Genomic DNA, 18513 nt, shown 5'->3' on the forward strand with positions numbered 1-18513 from the left:
TAAATAAAAAACAAATAGAGAGTCGCGCGATGGATTCTCACGAGTTTTGCCATAGGAATGAAATTTCATTTATTAAATTTGGATTCTATACATAGTGCTAAATTAATATAAATGAAAAATAAAGCCTAAAAAGTGTGTTCTAATTAAGTCTAGTTTTTTTTTTCTTTTTCATTACATTATTGAAAAAAAAAATCCAAAATTAAAATTGTAAATAAAACATCTTAGAGGGGATGGGAGACGGATGCGAATATGAAAGGAAAAAAGGAAAGGTCCATAAAATTGGATCAAAGAGCGCCTTTGGTACAGTGTCCAGCTCATTCTTAAGAATTTTTTTTTCTTAAAAAAAAAAGGGGGGGGGGCGGCATATTTTAATTTCGCACGCAGGCGGTCACAACCTTCGTGGCGGCCGTGCCTGGAGATTTTCAAAACTGGAACCTCGAGGCCTATCCAATAGCTTTGTTTCTTTTCTCTCTAACAAAGAGAAGATTATTATTACACATATATATATATATATATATTATATGTAAAATTATGTATAATTTGGAGTTTGGTTGACTTTTAGTATGAAAATAACGAATAACATTGCGGAGAGAAGACAACTTGAAAATGAAAGTTATGTTTATATTTTTAGAGTGCTCTCTCTTCGTCTCGCCGACAAAAAAACGAGATCGGCCATTTTGTCGTCTTTTCTTTGGGAAAAAAAAAAATAACAGTAGATCTATCTAGATTCTAGATCTATCTGCATTCTTTACCCTTTAAATATTAATTGACTGGCCGCCAGTAGGCCTTTCCAAGCATGAATGCCTCTCTCAAATCCACTTAAACGTACCTTATCTGAGGAAAACAAATCTGATTGCAAAAAGATTCGTTGTGGCGAAGAGCACAAGAAACTGCGCGATTCTGATGCAGAGGAAGCAGCTGAAAATTTGCTAAAATTAGCCATGGCTGATCCACAAAGTCAGAAAAAAGCAAATTTTTCAGCTCTAAATTCCTCAAATTCAAATGGAATTAATAAAACTAACCAAGCTGTTGGAGTGTCCAATAAACCAGGCACTGCTAAAAAGCTGGTGATCAAGAATTTCAAAGGTCAGAAAAATAATTTTAAAAATAAATCTTTAAAATCTATTCAACTGCTGTGAACCGATCATCTCAACTAATGAAATGATCTAATCTCATTATTATCTCATCTGAAGTCTATGTGAACAGTATGTGTCTTTGTAATTTGTAGAATGTAGAGTATTGAGATAGTCGCATATCACATAGTGTGATAGTACTATTAGTAGTGTCTACTAGTGTACAGTAACAGTTTTTACAGTATTGTAACAGTATACTAGATCTAGATCTAGTTAATCTAGTATAGTGACAGTCTAGTCATAGTCTGTACTGATGTCGATGAGAGATGAAATGTCAGATGTTGAGTGAATGACTTGGACTTGAATGAGTGCGATTTTCATATTAGAAGACAATTAGATTATTTAATCTAGGTCTAGATCTAGATCTAGGCGTCACTAGGTTATTCTAGATCTAGAACACTCTAGATACATCTCTAAATCTAATGACTAATCTAGAAAATCTAGATTAAATCTATATTCGTATAATATATCTAATCTAGTTAATTTAGACTGCAAGAGTTTTAAGTTTTAAATGATATATAATAATTATAATATATATATAGAATTATATAGTAGATGTATTTATATAATATATATATAGATCTATATTATATAGATCCATAATCATAATGTTGAAATAGAATTGATAATCTGATGATGATTTATTATCTAGTCTTGAGTCTAGATACTAATTAGATCTAGATAAATTTCTAGATATAGGAAATAGATCCAATCGTAATATAACTGGAGGCACTGTTGCTGAGTGGTAAAGCGCTTGGCATCCAAACCCTAGATCCTGGATTCGAATCCTGGTGCAAACTGGGATTTTTCTTTGGGGATCTTTTGGGTGCCTTGGCTCTGAGTCCACCCATCTCTAATGAGTGCTGGCCACATAACACCCTCAGTGACCGTGGGTGTTGGCCACAGAAACAAATGATATTTACATCATCTGCGCCATAGATCATTATATAACTAGAGCTACAATTTTAGTCATCAAAATATCTAGATCTAGAATCTTAATCTAATCTTAGTTAGGGCTGAATAAAAAAAAATTGGGAATAGGCGGCAGCATACACTTACAACTTAGAAAAATACTATAGAAGCTAACTTTGTATAATGTCGTTTAATTAACACTTATATACATTTACATTTAATTTTTTTGCACTCCCACTTGAGAAATTACAGCAAGATTTCTGAAGCTTATTTTTACTTTATGTTTTTAAATTTAAAAATAGTCTTTAACTTCACATTTGACCACAAATGTTCAGCTGCACCTAATGTTTTAACTGTTTGCATTGGTGCTTAAGAATCTGGAACTGTGGAACTAGCTTACTAGTTGTTATTCTCATGACTACTTTCAAATTACAGTCAATCAGTCAAATGCTTGTTCGCAGATGTATGTGGACCCAAATAATGTGAAAGTTTAGCAGCTAAGTTCTTAGTGTGGAAATGCATCTTCTTGCACCCATAAAATTCCAGCGGAAGAACTGATTTAAACTTTCTCTTTCAGGTCATAATTTGCTTGCTTGCATGTCCTCTGCAGCTGAATCTTCTGCACTGCTTTGAAAAGTTTTAACATGCACATATATATACAATTCATGTGCAAACTACCCATTGCAATAAAGCTAATGGCAAACATGAAGTCTTGTCTTTCACTCCTCATTACGGCTCATTAGAAATATTAGTAACAAAGTGACAACCAATGTTGTGCAAGGAATATAACTATTTCTTCTCATTCCTAGTCCATGTTAAGCCAGTGAATACTACTGTGGTACCGAACATCAAAATGTTTTGCTTCCAAATCTTCAAGTACTTCTTGAAACTGCCTGTGGTTAAGAGCCCTAGCTATAAGTTTGATCACTGAGATAATTGTGTCATGTTTGATATTCAATGCAGCTTTGCACAAACTTTCCTGTGTAGAGGTTCAGGATATTGTTCTTTAATTTTGTTAACAAACCTATGTTTCTCTCAGTCAAAGCCCAGTTTCCTCAGTTGTCAGACTCACCATCTTGTTCCATGCAGGTCAACACTGTCAACACAGTTCTTCATAGCATTGAATAAATACCAGCCTGAGTTTCTGTCTTTGACTGAATGTTTCAACATATTGCTAATTAGAAAAATATTTGTTTATTTTAATATTTTGAGAATGATGTGTATAAACAATGTTTCTTTAGCCTCTTCATCAAAAGAATAATAATAAAAAAAATAAGTTCCCCTTTCAGACCTTGTGGTCTATAGGGCAGATGATGTAAAGGTCATCTGTTTCTGTGGCCTTTCATTAGAGCTGGGTGGACTCAGAGGTGCCAGAAGATCCCAAAATTAAAAATCCGAGGATTCGTACCCCGGTTCGGAAGCCAAGCTCTTTACCGCTCAGTCACAGCGCCTTCATAAGAATAATAAGTTTCAATAATTTATAAAGATGTTTAAAATTATTTATTTTTGATACAATATAAAATATGCATTATTTATATATATTTGTGGGGGTCAGCGGGCTGTATAAAATGCTCTTGTGGCCCGCGGACCATAATTTGCCCACCCCTGGTATAGATCTATGAGTATGATAGATCTTATCTAGTATGATAGATGTTGTCTAAATCCGTCCTGGGACATAGGCAAGATCTTGTCAAAGTAGATAGTAGATAGATCTAGAAATCTATAACACAGCAAATGAATAATTGCTATGTTTTATGTTTTACGTATCTTCTCCTCTCAAATCTTTTAAAAATAGTGAAGTATCATTGATTTCCTTGAGTCCATCTAACTTATAATTATTATCAGTTTATTTTGGTTTAGATCCAAAATATCTGAGGTAAAAAAAAGGAAAAAAAAAAAGAATGTTGTCTCTTTTATCCTTAGATAAACCAAGCATGCCTGCCAACTTTCAAGAAGTCACTTGGGAAAAGTTGCAGGGTGCTGTAGATGCTATCCACAGTAGCTGCTCTATTCGCTACAGTCTGGAGGAACTATACCAAGCAGTGGAGAATATGTGCAGTTACAAGATGGCCACTGGTCTCTATTCACAACTAATGACACGATGCCAGAAGCATGTTCGTGCTAACTTGGGACAGTTTTTAGCATATCCTTTTTTTTAATAACATTCCACACCTTAGAAAACTTTAGCAAAACTGAGAATATTTGATTACAGGTTTGGAGATTAAAAAAAAGAAAAACAGTTTAAAAAAAATGTTTTTTAAAAAACAAAACTTATGAATACGAAGTGTAATTGTAATTAAATCTGTAATAGATCTAGACCAACAACAAAAATCTGTGCGATTAGAAATATTATTTACCTATTCTTTTTGTTTAGTGCTATTTCATGCTTTTAGCTTTCTCAATACACTATGATCCTATCACTTATCTGGACCAGTTGGGCATATGGGGGTTTGGTGGGGGGTGGGGGGGAGAAAGGGATATCTGGGTCAATTTTACTGTTGTTGGTTTTTAAAAAAGGGGGGTGCAACCTGAATTCAGACTCATTTTTTTAAATTGGTTTTTGTGTTGTCAGGTAGAAGAAATAATTGTGCAAATTTCAGCTTGATCTGAAATTGGGTGTCAGAGAAAAAAATGTGTACAAACTTTTTACCAGACACAGAGTGAGTTGATATAATCTTCGTTAAAAAAATGCTTGTTGAATAAATATTATAAAATAATAATATAATAAAATTTAAACAGAGTTATAAAGATAAAAATAAAATGAATGAAGTTATTTTACAATGTACCTTAGATTTTGACTTTCTACCTCCTGGAACTTGTATAGTTTTAGTAGAGTGACAGATTGATGCTGTGGTAAAGCTAGTCATGCACACTTTCAGGTGGAAGACATTTAATGTCTAGGGAGTTAATAGGCCTACTAGAAAAATGTTGGCTACATTTGTTCCAACATGGTATTGTCCTGTTACAATGTAATTGTGGACTAGGTATTACATTTTGGTTCCATGTTGAGGCCACATTTGATACTTTTCTTTATTTATCTTAACTTTGGAAACTGAAACTTTGGATTATGAACAGTTTCTGAAACTTATTGACAATTGCTGGCAAAATCACTGCAGGCAGATGGTAAGTTTTTCTCTTATTATTTTGGAAACATCACTTGCCATGCTAAATTTAAGAAAAGTAAAGTGTCTAGTATTACAATTTAAATTAACCACTGATTTGTTATATATATATAATATATAACTTAACCGTTTTATATTGATACAAATAGTAATATCTATTTCCTATTTATAGATTATGATAAGGAGTATTTTCCTCTTCTTGGATAGGACTTATGTGCTTCAGAATTCATCCATTCTTTCTATATGGTAAGATGTTTTTGCAATGAACGTTAAAATTCTCTTTTTATGATTTTTGTGTGTGCTTAGAAATCATTTTCACTATATCATTTAACAGATGGCCATTATTATTTTAATGCTAATAATTTTTATTTTCTTTTATAATGTTCTGGTAAAAATAAAAGATGTTTTTTTGTTTAGAATTATTTTTGAAATTATGTTTAATGAACAGTAGAAGTGTCAACCTTTTTTTAAAATCATACTGTCACTTAAAATTTTGATTATATTTTTTTCTCTCTAGGGATATGGGCCTAGACCTATTCCGCCAGCATATTATATCAGATAAAGTTGTAGAGTCTAGGACAGTAGATGGTTTACTAAAGCTGATAGAACGAGAGAGGAATGGAGAGGCAGTTAACAGGCAGCTGTTAAAGAGTCTTTTAAGGATGTTGTCTGATTTAAATGTAAGTACTTGTATATGATTAAATAACCAACATGGTATCCAGTCAGTCGCATTTATGTTGACATTTTTTTTTTTACATAGATAACGTACTCTACAATGATGGCTGCCTTACACTACCTCGATTTCTAGACTTAATATTGTTATAGAGGCTTAGCTTTTTTATATTTTTATACAGGATTAGAGGCCCGGGGGGGGGGGGGGGGTTTAAAGCTTTTATTTGTCCTAATCTCAGCTAGTGACATGGTGGGTGACTGATCATTGTACTGGCTACACAATAATCTTGTTTGCTGTTGTAAACACCATATTTTACTCTCTTGCCAAACATTTGTACTTCCTCAACTGCTATGTATGTATTTAATTTTCTTTCTTAGAAATTGTTTCTCTTATTATGGCCTTTATAGATAATGTGATTTTAAATAGTTAGAATGCAATAACTCAGAAATTGCATTCTATCTTTAGATATACCAAAAAGCTTTTGAGAAAAAATTCTTAGAAGCCACAGAAATGCTGTATGCAGCTGAAGGTCAAAGGCTGGTGCAAGAAAGAGAGGTAGGCTAAAAGCAGGTTTTGTTAGTAGAAATATTGACCAGTTTTTATATTTGTGCTGTTTTGTTTTTATTTATACATAAACACTGAAAAGAAGCACACTTATTATGTGCACTTATTATTTTTTCCTTTTTTTCTTGGTAAAGCATGTAAAATATATATATATATATAGTGCTCCTTGAAGGACTACGGGCACGACATGGCCTAAATTGTGCCAATGTGCCAAAACTCAAACTCAAATACTTTCCTTTTTACCTTTTTTTTTTTTTCAACTTACTTAGGTATCTGAATATTTACTTCATGTTGATAAACGACTTGCAGAAGAAAATGAAAGACTTTTGCTCTATCTTGATCAGTCCACAAAGTAAGCCTATTTTTAAATCAAGCCTTACTATTGATACATTAAACTATTAATTGATACATTTATGATAACTATTTTAACTACTTTTGCTCTATCTTGATCAGTCAACAAAGTAAGCCTATTTCTAAATCAAGCCTTATTATTGATTTATAACACTATTTATTGATACATATATAATAACTATTTTAACTTTTGTTTTTTTTTTTGCAGTTAATGTATTTAGTGATTGTTTACTTTTTTTTTCTTTCAGGAAACCTTTAATTTCTTGTGTGGAAAAACATTTATTGGAAAATCATATGAAACAAATTCTACAGAAAGGTTAGTAGTTTCTTATATTTTTATAAGTCATTGACTTATAATTAGTATTCTCGAGTGGTTTAGGTAGTTTCTAAAAGATTCTTGCTTACACTGTTTGTCCTGTCATCAGAAAAGGTGGCACCAGGTTTTTAAATAGTCATTTTTTAAAATGTATTTTATCTGCTGTTGTGTTTTTAGATCAAAATATAAGTTATACCATCGCTAATAAATCTTATTGAAAAGGGTTTAGCAGAATCTTTAAAATAAAAACCAACACTTGTTACAACTTAGAATGTGGGGCCACAACATGGGACTTATAGTCAGAACCAACTGTGAAATACAATATATTGAGCTGAGGAATAACAGAATATGTCTTAGTTTCAGTGAATGAAAGCATAAGACCTCATCTGTTTCACCAATCTTGATGCTTTTAAAATACAACCTGTTAAAGGATAACTCGGATGGTTTTAATAATTTTTTATATTTTGTTTTTAATTTACTGATAATGAATATATTATCCTTTTTTTTTTCAATGATAACTTGGTTATTGATGTTTTTCTGCGCATCAAAAATGGTCATTCTTTGGGAAAGGAAGTCAGAGCGGGTGATTACAATTTACAAATCTTCACCACTATGTAGAACTAGATGTGAGCAAAGCTACAATTCACATGGAATCTTCCATAGTTTTTAATTATTGAAAAGAGCTTCTGTTTCATATGCAACATATCACTTAAGTCTGTTGTATTAGATCTATCATCTAGGTCAGATGAATGTTACGATAGATCTATATCTAGAAAGTCTATAAAATCTAGTTATTTAACTTCCAAGAGAAGCTATTGCAACAAGCAAAGGGCAAAATATTGCTAAAGTTAATTAGTATGTATATCTTGATCTAGTTAAAATTAGAGTCTAGGCCTAGATATATATCTAAGTCTATGAAATTAAAATGGAAAAAAAAAACTGCATCAGTCACTGTATGAATAAAGTGATACTTGGTTAGATCAGCTTTTAGTATTGCTGAGTGAGGGTAGTGAAGTAGGCACCATTTAAACACAAAATCTTGTGTAATATCGTTTTTTTTTTTAAAAATAGATTTGAAGAATTTGATGTCTAATTTATTAAATATAAATGTTTCTAAACATCTAAATAAAAAATGGTATACTGTTTATTAATACCTAGAATTTAAATATGTCAGTACCTCAAATTTGAAAAAACATCAGAATTTGCCTATAAAAGCAAAATCAACAACTCTGTTATAATCAAAATTAGAAGCATTAAAACAAACAAGAAGAAAGAAAACATTTTTGCAGAAACTAAATCACTCCCTGCCCTCCCTGAGCCAAATTTTTCATGCATTAAAATACTTAAGATGTCTAAATACAACAGCAATCGATCAAGCATTTATCATTCATAACAATAATGACAAGTAAACAGCATTCAGCCTACATGTAATTTCATGGAAATGAAACTGCAAACTGACAAAAAAAAAAGGACATAAGCAAGCAAGACGTATTGCTCAATAAGAAAGATGTGAAGAAAGTCATTTCAACTACCAGTACCATCAAAGAAAGATGCTTTACCTTGCATTCATTGTCCAGAATACAAAATCTTTATGTACACTCTTGACCCTTAGATTTAGTGTAGGCTGTTTCCTCAGGCTTTTTTTTTAAATATATAGTCCCCACATTTTAAGGGAGTTTTGGTCTTGGCAATTTTCTCCAATACTGACATAAAAGGAAACATCTAGGACTGTAACAGGAATATCCATGGGACAAGGTGGGGTTGGCCAGTGGTCCATTCTCCGCCATCCATAGAGCTCTCCAAATGGAACTTTTCTGCAGTAGAAAGCTTAAAGTGGACTGTGCCCTGGGTATGCCCTGTGGAATCGTCACATCCTGGATCCAGGCCCCTTCTTGATATCACATTCACCAGATCCAGAAAAAAACTTCTTGATGGGTTTATATCTAGTATTAGAGTGTAGTGAGACAAGGACCTCTGTCTGGTGTAGTGCAATCCAGACCTCCGTCAAAAAGCACCTTGAGGGGGGGAAGGTCCACTATTATTCACTTAGTGAACTGCAAGTGGAAAGGCAGTGGGGTTATTTATTTCTCTTGGTCATTTCCAAGCCCCGATACCCACACGGGTATCCTCTTTGAATGCCCCTCCCTAATCCACCTTAGGCCAACCCTACTTCCACTACAGCCCAACTTAACCAACACCCTGTACGGCTGTGCTGAACAACTGAAGAAAACAGCACACTTTTTTTCCTTGGCACAGTCTGCAAAAGAGCTGACAGCTCAGCAGCAATAAAGCTGGCTAGAAGAAGAAGAAGAGGACCCTTAGATATTCTTCCTTATTATACATTTTATTGAGGATTGCCATCCTAAGATATAGGACCTTCTATTTTATGGTGCAATTTCGTTACAAAGGAGAAGGCAGAAGTTATTCATGAACCTATTATGCATAAACTTATTGGCTTTTTTAGTAAGGTAAATGTAAAGGATTAAAAAAAAATACATTAAATGATCATGTGTTTTATCTTGGTTGATTTTCAGGTTTAGATCAATTGTTGGATGAAAACAGAATCTCTGACCTCAGTCTACTGTTTAAACTTTTTAACAGAGTCAAAGATGGGCTGAAATATTTAAGGCTGGAGTTTGCAGCATATATAAAAGTATCTATTCTAATGAAACATTTTATTTTTAATTTATGAATGAACAAATGTCTAATTGTGAACATTGTAAAATAAATAAAAAAAATCCTAAAAATATGTTTTTTTTTTCTTCAGAAAACTGGTCGAGTTATTGTGGTGAACCCTAACAATGATCCAGAAAAAGATAAGGACATGGTCCAGCAACTATTAGGTAAGAATCCTTCAGTGAATACACTTGTGTTATAAGTGCAACAAATACTTTGTTTTCAAAGTCACAGGTGTTATGCAGTTTCTTTTTTTTATTTCAGATTTCAAAGACAAAATAGACAATGTGATATTAGAGTGTTTTGAGAGAAATGATAAATTTATCAACTCCATGAAGGAGAGCTTTGAATCTTTTATCAACCAGAGACAGAATAAACCTGCTGAATTGATAGGTCATTTTTTTAAATTTCTTATGTACTTTCTTTTTGTTGGCCTTAAGTTGGCTTTATAACTTAGTTATCTTTACCAAATGAAAAATTAATGCTTTGAGTTGATTTTATATTTACAAGATTTTTAATTTATAGTTCTTTTCTGCTAAAATTTTTTTTTTTCAATCAATATTAATTATTCCTTTTTTTTCTAGCTAAATATGTAGATTCAAAATTAAGAGCTGGAAATAAGGTAAGAATCTTAACAAGTTTTCTATTGTTATTAACATTAATTTAGGAATAAACAATATATTTTTTTGTTTTGTTTACATTCTTAAAAGGAACTAAAATAATTTTTTTAGTGCATTCTTTGACATCTGAATGTTGCTAACACTAATAATCTTAGATGTAGAGCTTGATGTTCACAGTAATGTGTAGAACCTACTTATGGAAAAAAATCATTTGACCATAGAATAAGACAAAGGAAGCTTGAAAATCATTTGATTTAGTGGCCAACATGAACTATTTATTTTGGATTTCTGTCTCGTCCTGAATATATATTTTCTTTTTAGAGATTGAAGTTTTCTGGCCTAAAGAAAGAGTGCAAAAGTTAGCAGGGATTGTATTGTTATGTTAAGAAAAGAGTGCAAAAGTTAGTAGGGATTGCATTGTTATGTTAAGAAAAGAGTGCAAAAGTTATGTTTCGTAGTCAGCATTTTTATTTTGGCATCTGTCAATTATACATACATTTTGGGCATTTTTCATTTTACATCTATGAAGAATGGTTGCCTGGGCTGTTGTTTCCAGTTTGATGGTGTTGTCCTTACCAAGTGAACTGGCTTGTTTTATAATCCTTTCAAGATTTCCAGAATTTTTTAAAAAGTTAGATGAGAATTTCAATATGAATAAATGCACTTTTCCTCAGATAGTTATGTTAAAGTATGGTTTTAAGCTAGTTTTTTTTATTTCAAACTTTACTATATTTTTGTTTCAAGGAAGCAACAGAGGAAGAGCTGGAGAAATTATTAGATAAAATTCTTGTCATATTTAGGTTTATACATGGTGAGAATACATGTTTATTTTTTAATTTTTTTTATGGAAAGCATTAGTAATAAGTAGTTCTATAATTTTACATCATCATAAACTATATTTTGATCCTTTTGATAATAATGATACATTACTCATTCTCCTTTGACTGATGATAACAAACCTTTATTCTGTTCCTGCTTTTGAACAGGCAAAGATGTATTTGAAGCCTTCTACAAGAAAGATTTGGCTAAAAGGTTATTGGTGGGCAAAAGTGCTTCTGTTGATGCAGAGAAATCCATGCTGTCTAAACTTAAACAAGGTAGTGCTTAGGAGTTTTATAGTTTGTAAGTTTGTAACTCTGAGAATGAAATAAGCCTGTTCATGAGTCAAATTATTTGTTTCACTAGAATGTGGAGCCGCCTTTACAAGTAAACTGGAAGGGATGTTTAAAGACATGGAACTATCGAAAGATATCAGCCTTGCCTTCCGTCAGGTAGTTTGCTTCTCTAGTTATTTGTTAGTGGAAATATGTTAAGGTACATTTTTGTGAAGAAACTGCAGGCAAAGCAAAACTATTTAAAATGAACTAATATTAATATTAAAGAACATAAATAAAGATCTCAAAGGGTGACATTTTTTAAGTGTTGAAAGCAAAGTTAAAAAAAGCTTATTGTTTTTTGTTTTTTTTGTACAAATAATTTTGTTAAAATGTCTTCAAAAAAAGGTTCATAACATATCATTATACTTGAGATCACCTTCCAAAGGCTAAACCAGCATTTCTCAAATTGTGGGTTGTTCCCCGTAGTTGGAAGCAACATCCTGACAATGGGGTTTTGAAAGTCTTTTTTTTTTTTTTTATCCCCAAAGACAAAAAATCTGTCTTTTCATTGTAGTGATCAATCCATAATTTGAAGTATAACACATTATTACTGATGTTAGTAGGACCTTTCATGCTTCTTTCATGAGAGCTTCAACTAGTAACAAGTATTGCAAACATTCTCTTGAAGTAGATAGTTGTACCAGTGTGATTCTAGAGCTTGCCTCTCATAATGTCAGATTAGTAAAATGTCAACATTTTCTTGCAAAGAACTTTTGTTTTCAAGGTTTTACATTAAATAGGCTAGAGGCAAAATCATTTCTTCAGATGGATTTAAAAAAAAACCAATAAACAAGTGATGTATATTTTACAGTTGTGTACTAATCAATGAAAGTAAACTTTATTAGAGGAAAGAGGGGGGTGTATGATGAGTAACACCTTGAGCTTACCACACCAAGTGACACATTCTATTGAAGCCAGTTGCTTAAAGTTTTAATAAAAAGTATTAGTTGAATCTTTGGGATGGTGACATTACTTATGTAATTTTATTATATTATGCCATGGATGAGGATTGTGTGACACTCAAATTTGGCATTCAAACACTGAAACATGTTTCAGTAAAAAGAATACAATAGGGATATGCCATATTTACACATTGTCTTGGAGTTGAAAAGGTCTAAATCAACATAATTGTAGAGTATTCATCAGAAAAAAAAACTTGTCCTTGTTTATAGCTCCAGTGAGTGACATTGTTTGTTAATTGATTTAGTCAACTCATTTTTCTTGAATCATCTATAATTTAAAAAGAAAAAACTAAGCAAAAAAAATTCTCATTGTTATTTGATATCTCACAATTTCAGAGCCTTCAGTACACAAATGACTCTATAGATCTCACTGTCAATATTTTAACACAAGGTTACTGGCCAGCATATCCACTTGTTGAAGTTCATCTACCTAGTGAAGTAAGCTTTTAACTATTTCATGATGGAATAGCTTGAATATTACACAAATTAGTAATCTATCTGTTCAATTGATTTATAGAATATATATTTTTTTTAAATGGGAGCATGCTGGTTGATTGGTAAATATCTCTCTCAAACTGCTTACTTACAGCCTGTCACCCTATCATAGTGAGTATGGGCCACCGTTAGTAGATCTTCAGTCCCCTGTCCTAGGTCATCCTTTCCATCTTGTTCCAAACTGATACTTTTTGGAGTTTGTTAGCTCTTCATGTAGAAATGATTCTAAAATTATTGAATATAAAGTTTTTTGTCAGAAAAGATTTAAGCCTTAAATAATTTAGTATGAGGCATGGTTGAAAAATGGAGGCTGGTATTTTTAATTGGGGATTTTAGGATTGTCTTTTGATTCAACCTAGCTTTATGGCTTATCTGTATTATAGCCAAATGACATCCTATTTTTTGTATTGAGAAAAAGGTTAAGTTTTATGTATATCTTCTGCACCACATACTTAAGTCTTTATAGGAAACCTTTTTAATTGCACCTTGTAATATAAGATTTAGAGCATACTCAAAAAGTAACTTGTCGATATGTTTTTATTTCAGATGTTGCGCTTCCAAGAGGTCTTTAAGAAATTTTATTTAGGGAAGCACAGTGGTAGAAAACTTCAGTGGCAGCCCACCTTAGGTCATTGTGTCCTAAAAGCTGAATTTAATAATTATACAGTAAGTTTGTCATTCAGATTAGAAAATTAAATAATCTAAGGATGTACATCAGACTGACTTGACAATGGTATTTTTTTATTAGACAGAGGAAGTATTTCCAATGAGATTTACTGAAATTGTTGTTTTTTTTTTATCTACTTTTGCTGTTCTCTAGACGAGGAAAGAAATTCAAGTGTCTCTGTTACAGACTTTGTGTTTGCTTTTGTTTAATGAAGCTGATGAGTATTCCTTCTCTGACATTAAAACAGCTACTGGCATTGGTAAGTAAAGGAAGACATAATGATTGGTTACAGGTTAAAAAATAAACCATTTTACAACTATTCACTATTAATAGGAAAAAATATGGGAGACTATAATACTAAGGAAGCTCATTCTCATGTATATCTTTAAAATATTTATGCAAATTTTAATTTTTTAAAAAATGTTTTAAAAAATATTAGTGTTTCATATTATGCACTTATAAAAGGGAGAAGTATTTTTCTTGAGGTCTAAAGTGAGAGAAAGGCCCTTTAGAAAAGGATCAATTAGACAATCATTTAATAACATCAGATAAACCAAGTTCACATTGAACATATATACTCAATTATTAGTTTATTGAACAATGTAATAATAATAATATTAATACATGCTTGTATCTCATTATGTGGTATCATATCATGTCAGCCTAACAATATAATAATGTCAGAAAAACTTTTGATTCATAAGCGTCTTCTTTTTGTATTTTTTTACAAAGCTTATATCAACTCACTCTGCCTGTCTGGTAAAAAGGTTATAGACTTTATTTCGCTGACAAGTTCAAATTCAGGTCATTCCTCCCCTTTTTTTTTTTGTAAATGCTTTTATAAACCAATTACGGTAAAATCCACCCAGATATCCCTCCCTCCCCCCCCCCTACCATTTTCCTAACTGGTCCAGATAAGTGATAGGATCATAGCATATTGAGAAAGCCAAAAGCATGAAATAGGGCTTACCAAAAACAATGGGTAAAAATATTATTAATCACTCAGATTTATCGTTGTTAGACTAGATTTATTACAACTTTAATTACATTACTAATCCACACTAATTGATACAATTACACTTCGTATAAGCTTTTTTAAAAAAAAATTTAAAAATGTTTTCTTGTTTTGGAGATAGGGCTGTGGTTGTTGATCATTTTAATTCATAGCTTCTGATATTCTTGCTGAAAATGTTGAAAGCTGCCTTTTTTACCTACATGAGTGGACCATTCGGGGTCTGGTTGTGAGTTTGTTTCCACACAAACTAACTTAGTAGCCTTATTTTTATTTTTTAAAATTCCGTCTATCTGTGAAAGTTATTTTTATGTTGAATTTTTAAATTATTATTATATATTTAAGTATTTAATTAAAGTATCCTTGATACTAAGACTTCCAAAGGATAGTTGAAGTTATTAAGCAGATGAAGCCTATTAGAAGAATGTTAACATTTTCTAAAGTTTCCATTTTTGGAATATTGTATATGCCCTCGGCATTTAATAAACATCAGTCAGCTATCTTTTGAAGTTGGCATAATAGTAACAACTGTTTTTGTCATTGTGATTTTCTTAGTAAAACTTTCTTAAAAATGTGTAATGTGTTGCTTGTATGGACAGATGAACAGGAGTTGAAAAGAACATTGCAGTCATTAGCTTGTGGCAAGGCTCGTGTTATCTACAAAAATCCCAAGGTAATTGTGATAACTTACATGATGCACGACTGACTCTTATAAAACTAATACTGACAATGAATGGTTACTAACATCACTAACTTACAGTAAATATAATACTATAATATTTCATGAATATTTAAATGGCTTTATGATTTTACAACTTACCCTTCATGTTTAGGGCAAAGATGTGAATGACACAGATACTTTCCATTTTGCGGATGACTTCAAACACAAGTTGTATAGAATCAAAATAAACCAAATTCAAATGAAAGAAACGGTTTGTAAAAAAAACAACTTATTAAAAACTTTGTGTTGTCTTTTTTTTTGTTTTCACATTGTCTCTGACCTGTTCCAGATACCATTACTTGAGAGCTTAGAGTTAGTTTATCTTTGTTTCTGTTTAGACAATTGTTGGTTTTAATCAGAATATTATGCTTAGGAAATATCCAGTAGGATGGGGATAATATTCATTCAGTTTGAAGCTGCACATACTTTTTTTTTTGCATGAGAATTTGAGGCACTCTAAATTTTTGGCGAGGCATGGTTGTTCCATAGTTATATGTGTTCACCTAATGTAATTTCATTTTAAAAATATTCTCAGGTAAATTTGATTTTTCTTCACAAAGTAAAAGTCAGTACATCAAAATCTATTTTGTGAATTTTAATTTTTGTTTATTGTAGCAAGAAGAAAATACAAGCACCACTGAAAGGGTTTTCCAGGATCGCCAGTACCAGGTAGATGCTGCCGTTGTTCGCATCATGAAGACACGCAAGACCCTCAGTCACAACTTACTTATTTCAGAACTCTTTAACCAGCTTAAATTTCCAGTTAAGGTAAAAAAAAACAAATTTGAATATGTTTGAGATTATCACACCAACATTATACTCTTGTTACTTAGAAAAAAGTCCATGACAGTGGGTCATTCCTGTTGCGTTTTCTGTTTGATGTTTTTACAGCTATTGCGTTATTACTGTAGTGGCAAGACACACACCACAAAGTAAATTAAAAACCCATTCAGATAGAAACCACAGTTCTTAAAAAGGGTGGAAAGCTGTCTGTCATACTATCTGGGCATAACTAGATTTGGCTTCTATAGTGCAAAGCAATCAAATCAATTTGAAAGCCCATTCAGATAGCAAACACAGTTCATAATAAGAGTAGAAAGCTGTCACTGTCATACTATCTGGGCCTAACTAGATTTGCTTTTACAGTGCTAAGCAGTCAAATCAATTTGAAAATAAATTATAAGGTTTTTCACAATGAAATGCTCAAAATATAACAAGATACCATTGGTAAAATCATTCAACTTGAAGACACTCCTAAACAGCAGCTTATAAAGTAAAGTAGCAAAAACACCAAAAAAAAAACCCCCACTGAAATCATATCTGACAAGATACCAAGGCATAGACTGATAACTGATGTAAAGGTAAGTTTTCTCCTAAGTGCCATTGGAGCATGAAAGAGTTGCCTGATTCAGCCTTGAAAACCAATGACGCAATAGAGATTAGCATTATGGAAGTGTTTAATAGCTTAAGGAATTAAGGCTAGCCCTGGTAGTGAATTGGATTTTTTCTTGTGCCAACAAATTTTGATGTGTGACAACTTAATGTTTCAGTTAAATTGACTCTTTCAATATTCATCTTTTTTTTTCTCTTCTTTCTTTAGTCTGCAGATTTAAAAAAGCGAATTGAGTCACTGATTGAAAGAGAATACATGGAGAGGGACAAAGACAATCCTAACACTTACCATTATGTGGCATAAGTTCTATTCAGAGTGAGTGTGTATGAAGTGTGGCATTGGAACAGTTGTACTATTTTGTTTGCATTGTATTTTAAAATGTCATTGCAGTTGTCATCTCCAGTTCAAGAAATGACATGTCATTTTTCTTTGATCATCTGCATTTGTTTTCACCAAATTGATTTGAAATTATAAAAATAATAATTATACCTTTGAAAGATTTTTGTGTCCATTTTTTGTGTGTGCATTCAATGATTGAAACAAACCCAGCTTGTGAACAGTCTGCATTAGTTTATCCTTCTGTCACATGGTTTTGAATATCACCAGTTTATATAGTTTGACCACAAATGGCATGTTCATTTCTTTTTTTTTTTCCAAATGCCATAGAAAAAAAAAGCAAACTTTGCTTGTTAATAGTGATATTGTTTTGACAATAATGTAGTTAATCAGATAGTTTCTTTACTTCAATAGTGACTTCCCATAGGTAAGGCTTGACAGTAATAGATATTGGTGCTTCAAATACAAATGGTTCATTTGTTTATTTATGTGATAGGAGGTAGATCATATACTCAGCTTCACTTTTCAATTACTGGTGAAGATGAGTTTGCCTGTTATTGAGACCAGTTGTGTTTTGTGATCATCTCAATGACAAAATGTTTTTGTAAGGTTTCATCATTATTGATTGAAAGTCAGGGCTTCAGCTTAACATTGTGATAACAGCAATCATAGGAACATTTGGGGCTATTTGTAAACACACCATTTATTAGCACTTGTTCTATAGCTCAAAGCCACACTGCCCAATTGATGGTGACAGTGTTAGCAAGGTGTGGTTGGTTCTAAAGTTAGTGCTTCAGTTTCAAACCTCTGCCCTTTAGCAAGAAGATGATCAGAAACATGTTTTTTTTTTTTGGCATTTAACTTATACTGCCCTTGTCAGTTATGCTGTTTTTTTTTTGTAGATAAATATCCAATGTACCTGTAGAAAATGAGATTGGATTATGGTATTTACATGTAATGGTAGTTGTTTTAAAAGTATACAAGATTGTTTTATGCAACTGAATTTGACATGCTACAGTACTGTCTGTAGACATTTGAATAAGTAAATCCCATTCTTTTACCAAATTAAATATTTAAGATCTAGTTGATCACAAACTCTACTGTAAATCTTGTGTTGGTTGATGCTAAAATAATTAAATAAGCAGTTAGAGGTAAGACAAATGCTTACAATAAACATTACATTTAAATATTTAAAATTAATATTCACAAATGTTTTTGATGTCTCTCTGTACAGTTGTATGTAAATATGTTGAATACATTGTCAAATAAAAGTTTCTCCATAACAACTGTGTTTGTATGGGTGTATTCAAATCTAATACAGAAGTGCAGGAGAACAGTGCAAGTTGTTCAAAAGTCAATGTTCTAATTAAAAAAACAACATTAAAATAATTTCAAAATAATTT

At 31.9% G+C, this 18513-nt stretch overlaps 1 protein-coding gene across 1 annotated transcript; it reads left to right on the top strand.

Annotated features, from left to right (window-relative positions):
* The first annotated feature begins 655 nt into the window (after window positions 1–655).
* LOC106069540 (cullin-4A-like) lies at window positions 656–18396 on the top strand. The gene is made up of 22 exons (XM_056012283.1): window positions 656–1086; window positions 3969–4187; window positions 5098–5168; window positions 5340–5413; window positions 5685–5847; window positions 6306–6395; window positions 6674–6756; window positions 7004–7071; window positions 9606–9724; window positions 9839–9914; window positions 10012–10140; window positions 10332–10369; window positions 11112–11178; window positions 11354–11464; window positions 11553–11638; window positions 12823–12924; window positions 13528–13647; window positions 13802–13907; window positions 15260–15333; window positions 15494–15592; window positions 15997–16149; window positions 16982–18396. The coding sequence occupies exons 1-22, from the start codon at window positions 801–803 to the stop codon at window positions 17075–17077; spliced, it is 2430 nt and encodes an 809-aa protein (XP_055868258.1). The 5' UTR covers window positions 656–800; the 3' UTR covers window positions 17078–18396.
* Window positions 18397–18513: the final 117 nt, after the last annotated feature.

The sequence above is a fragment of the Biomphalaria glabrata genome, chromosome 15, assembly GCF_947242115.1.
Source record: "Biomphalaria glabrata chromosome 15, xgBioGlab47.1, whole genome shotgun sequence".
In the NCBI taxonomy this organism is placed as follows: Eukaryota; Metazoa; Mollusca; class Gastropoda; family Planorbidae; genus Biomphalaria; species Biomphalaria glabrata.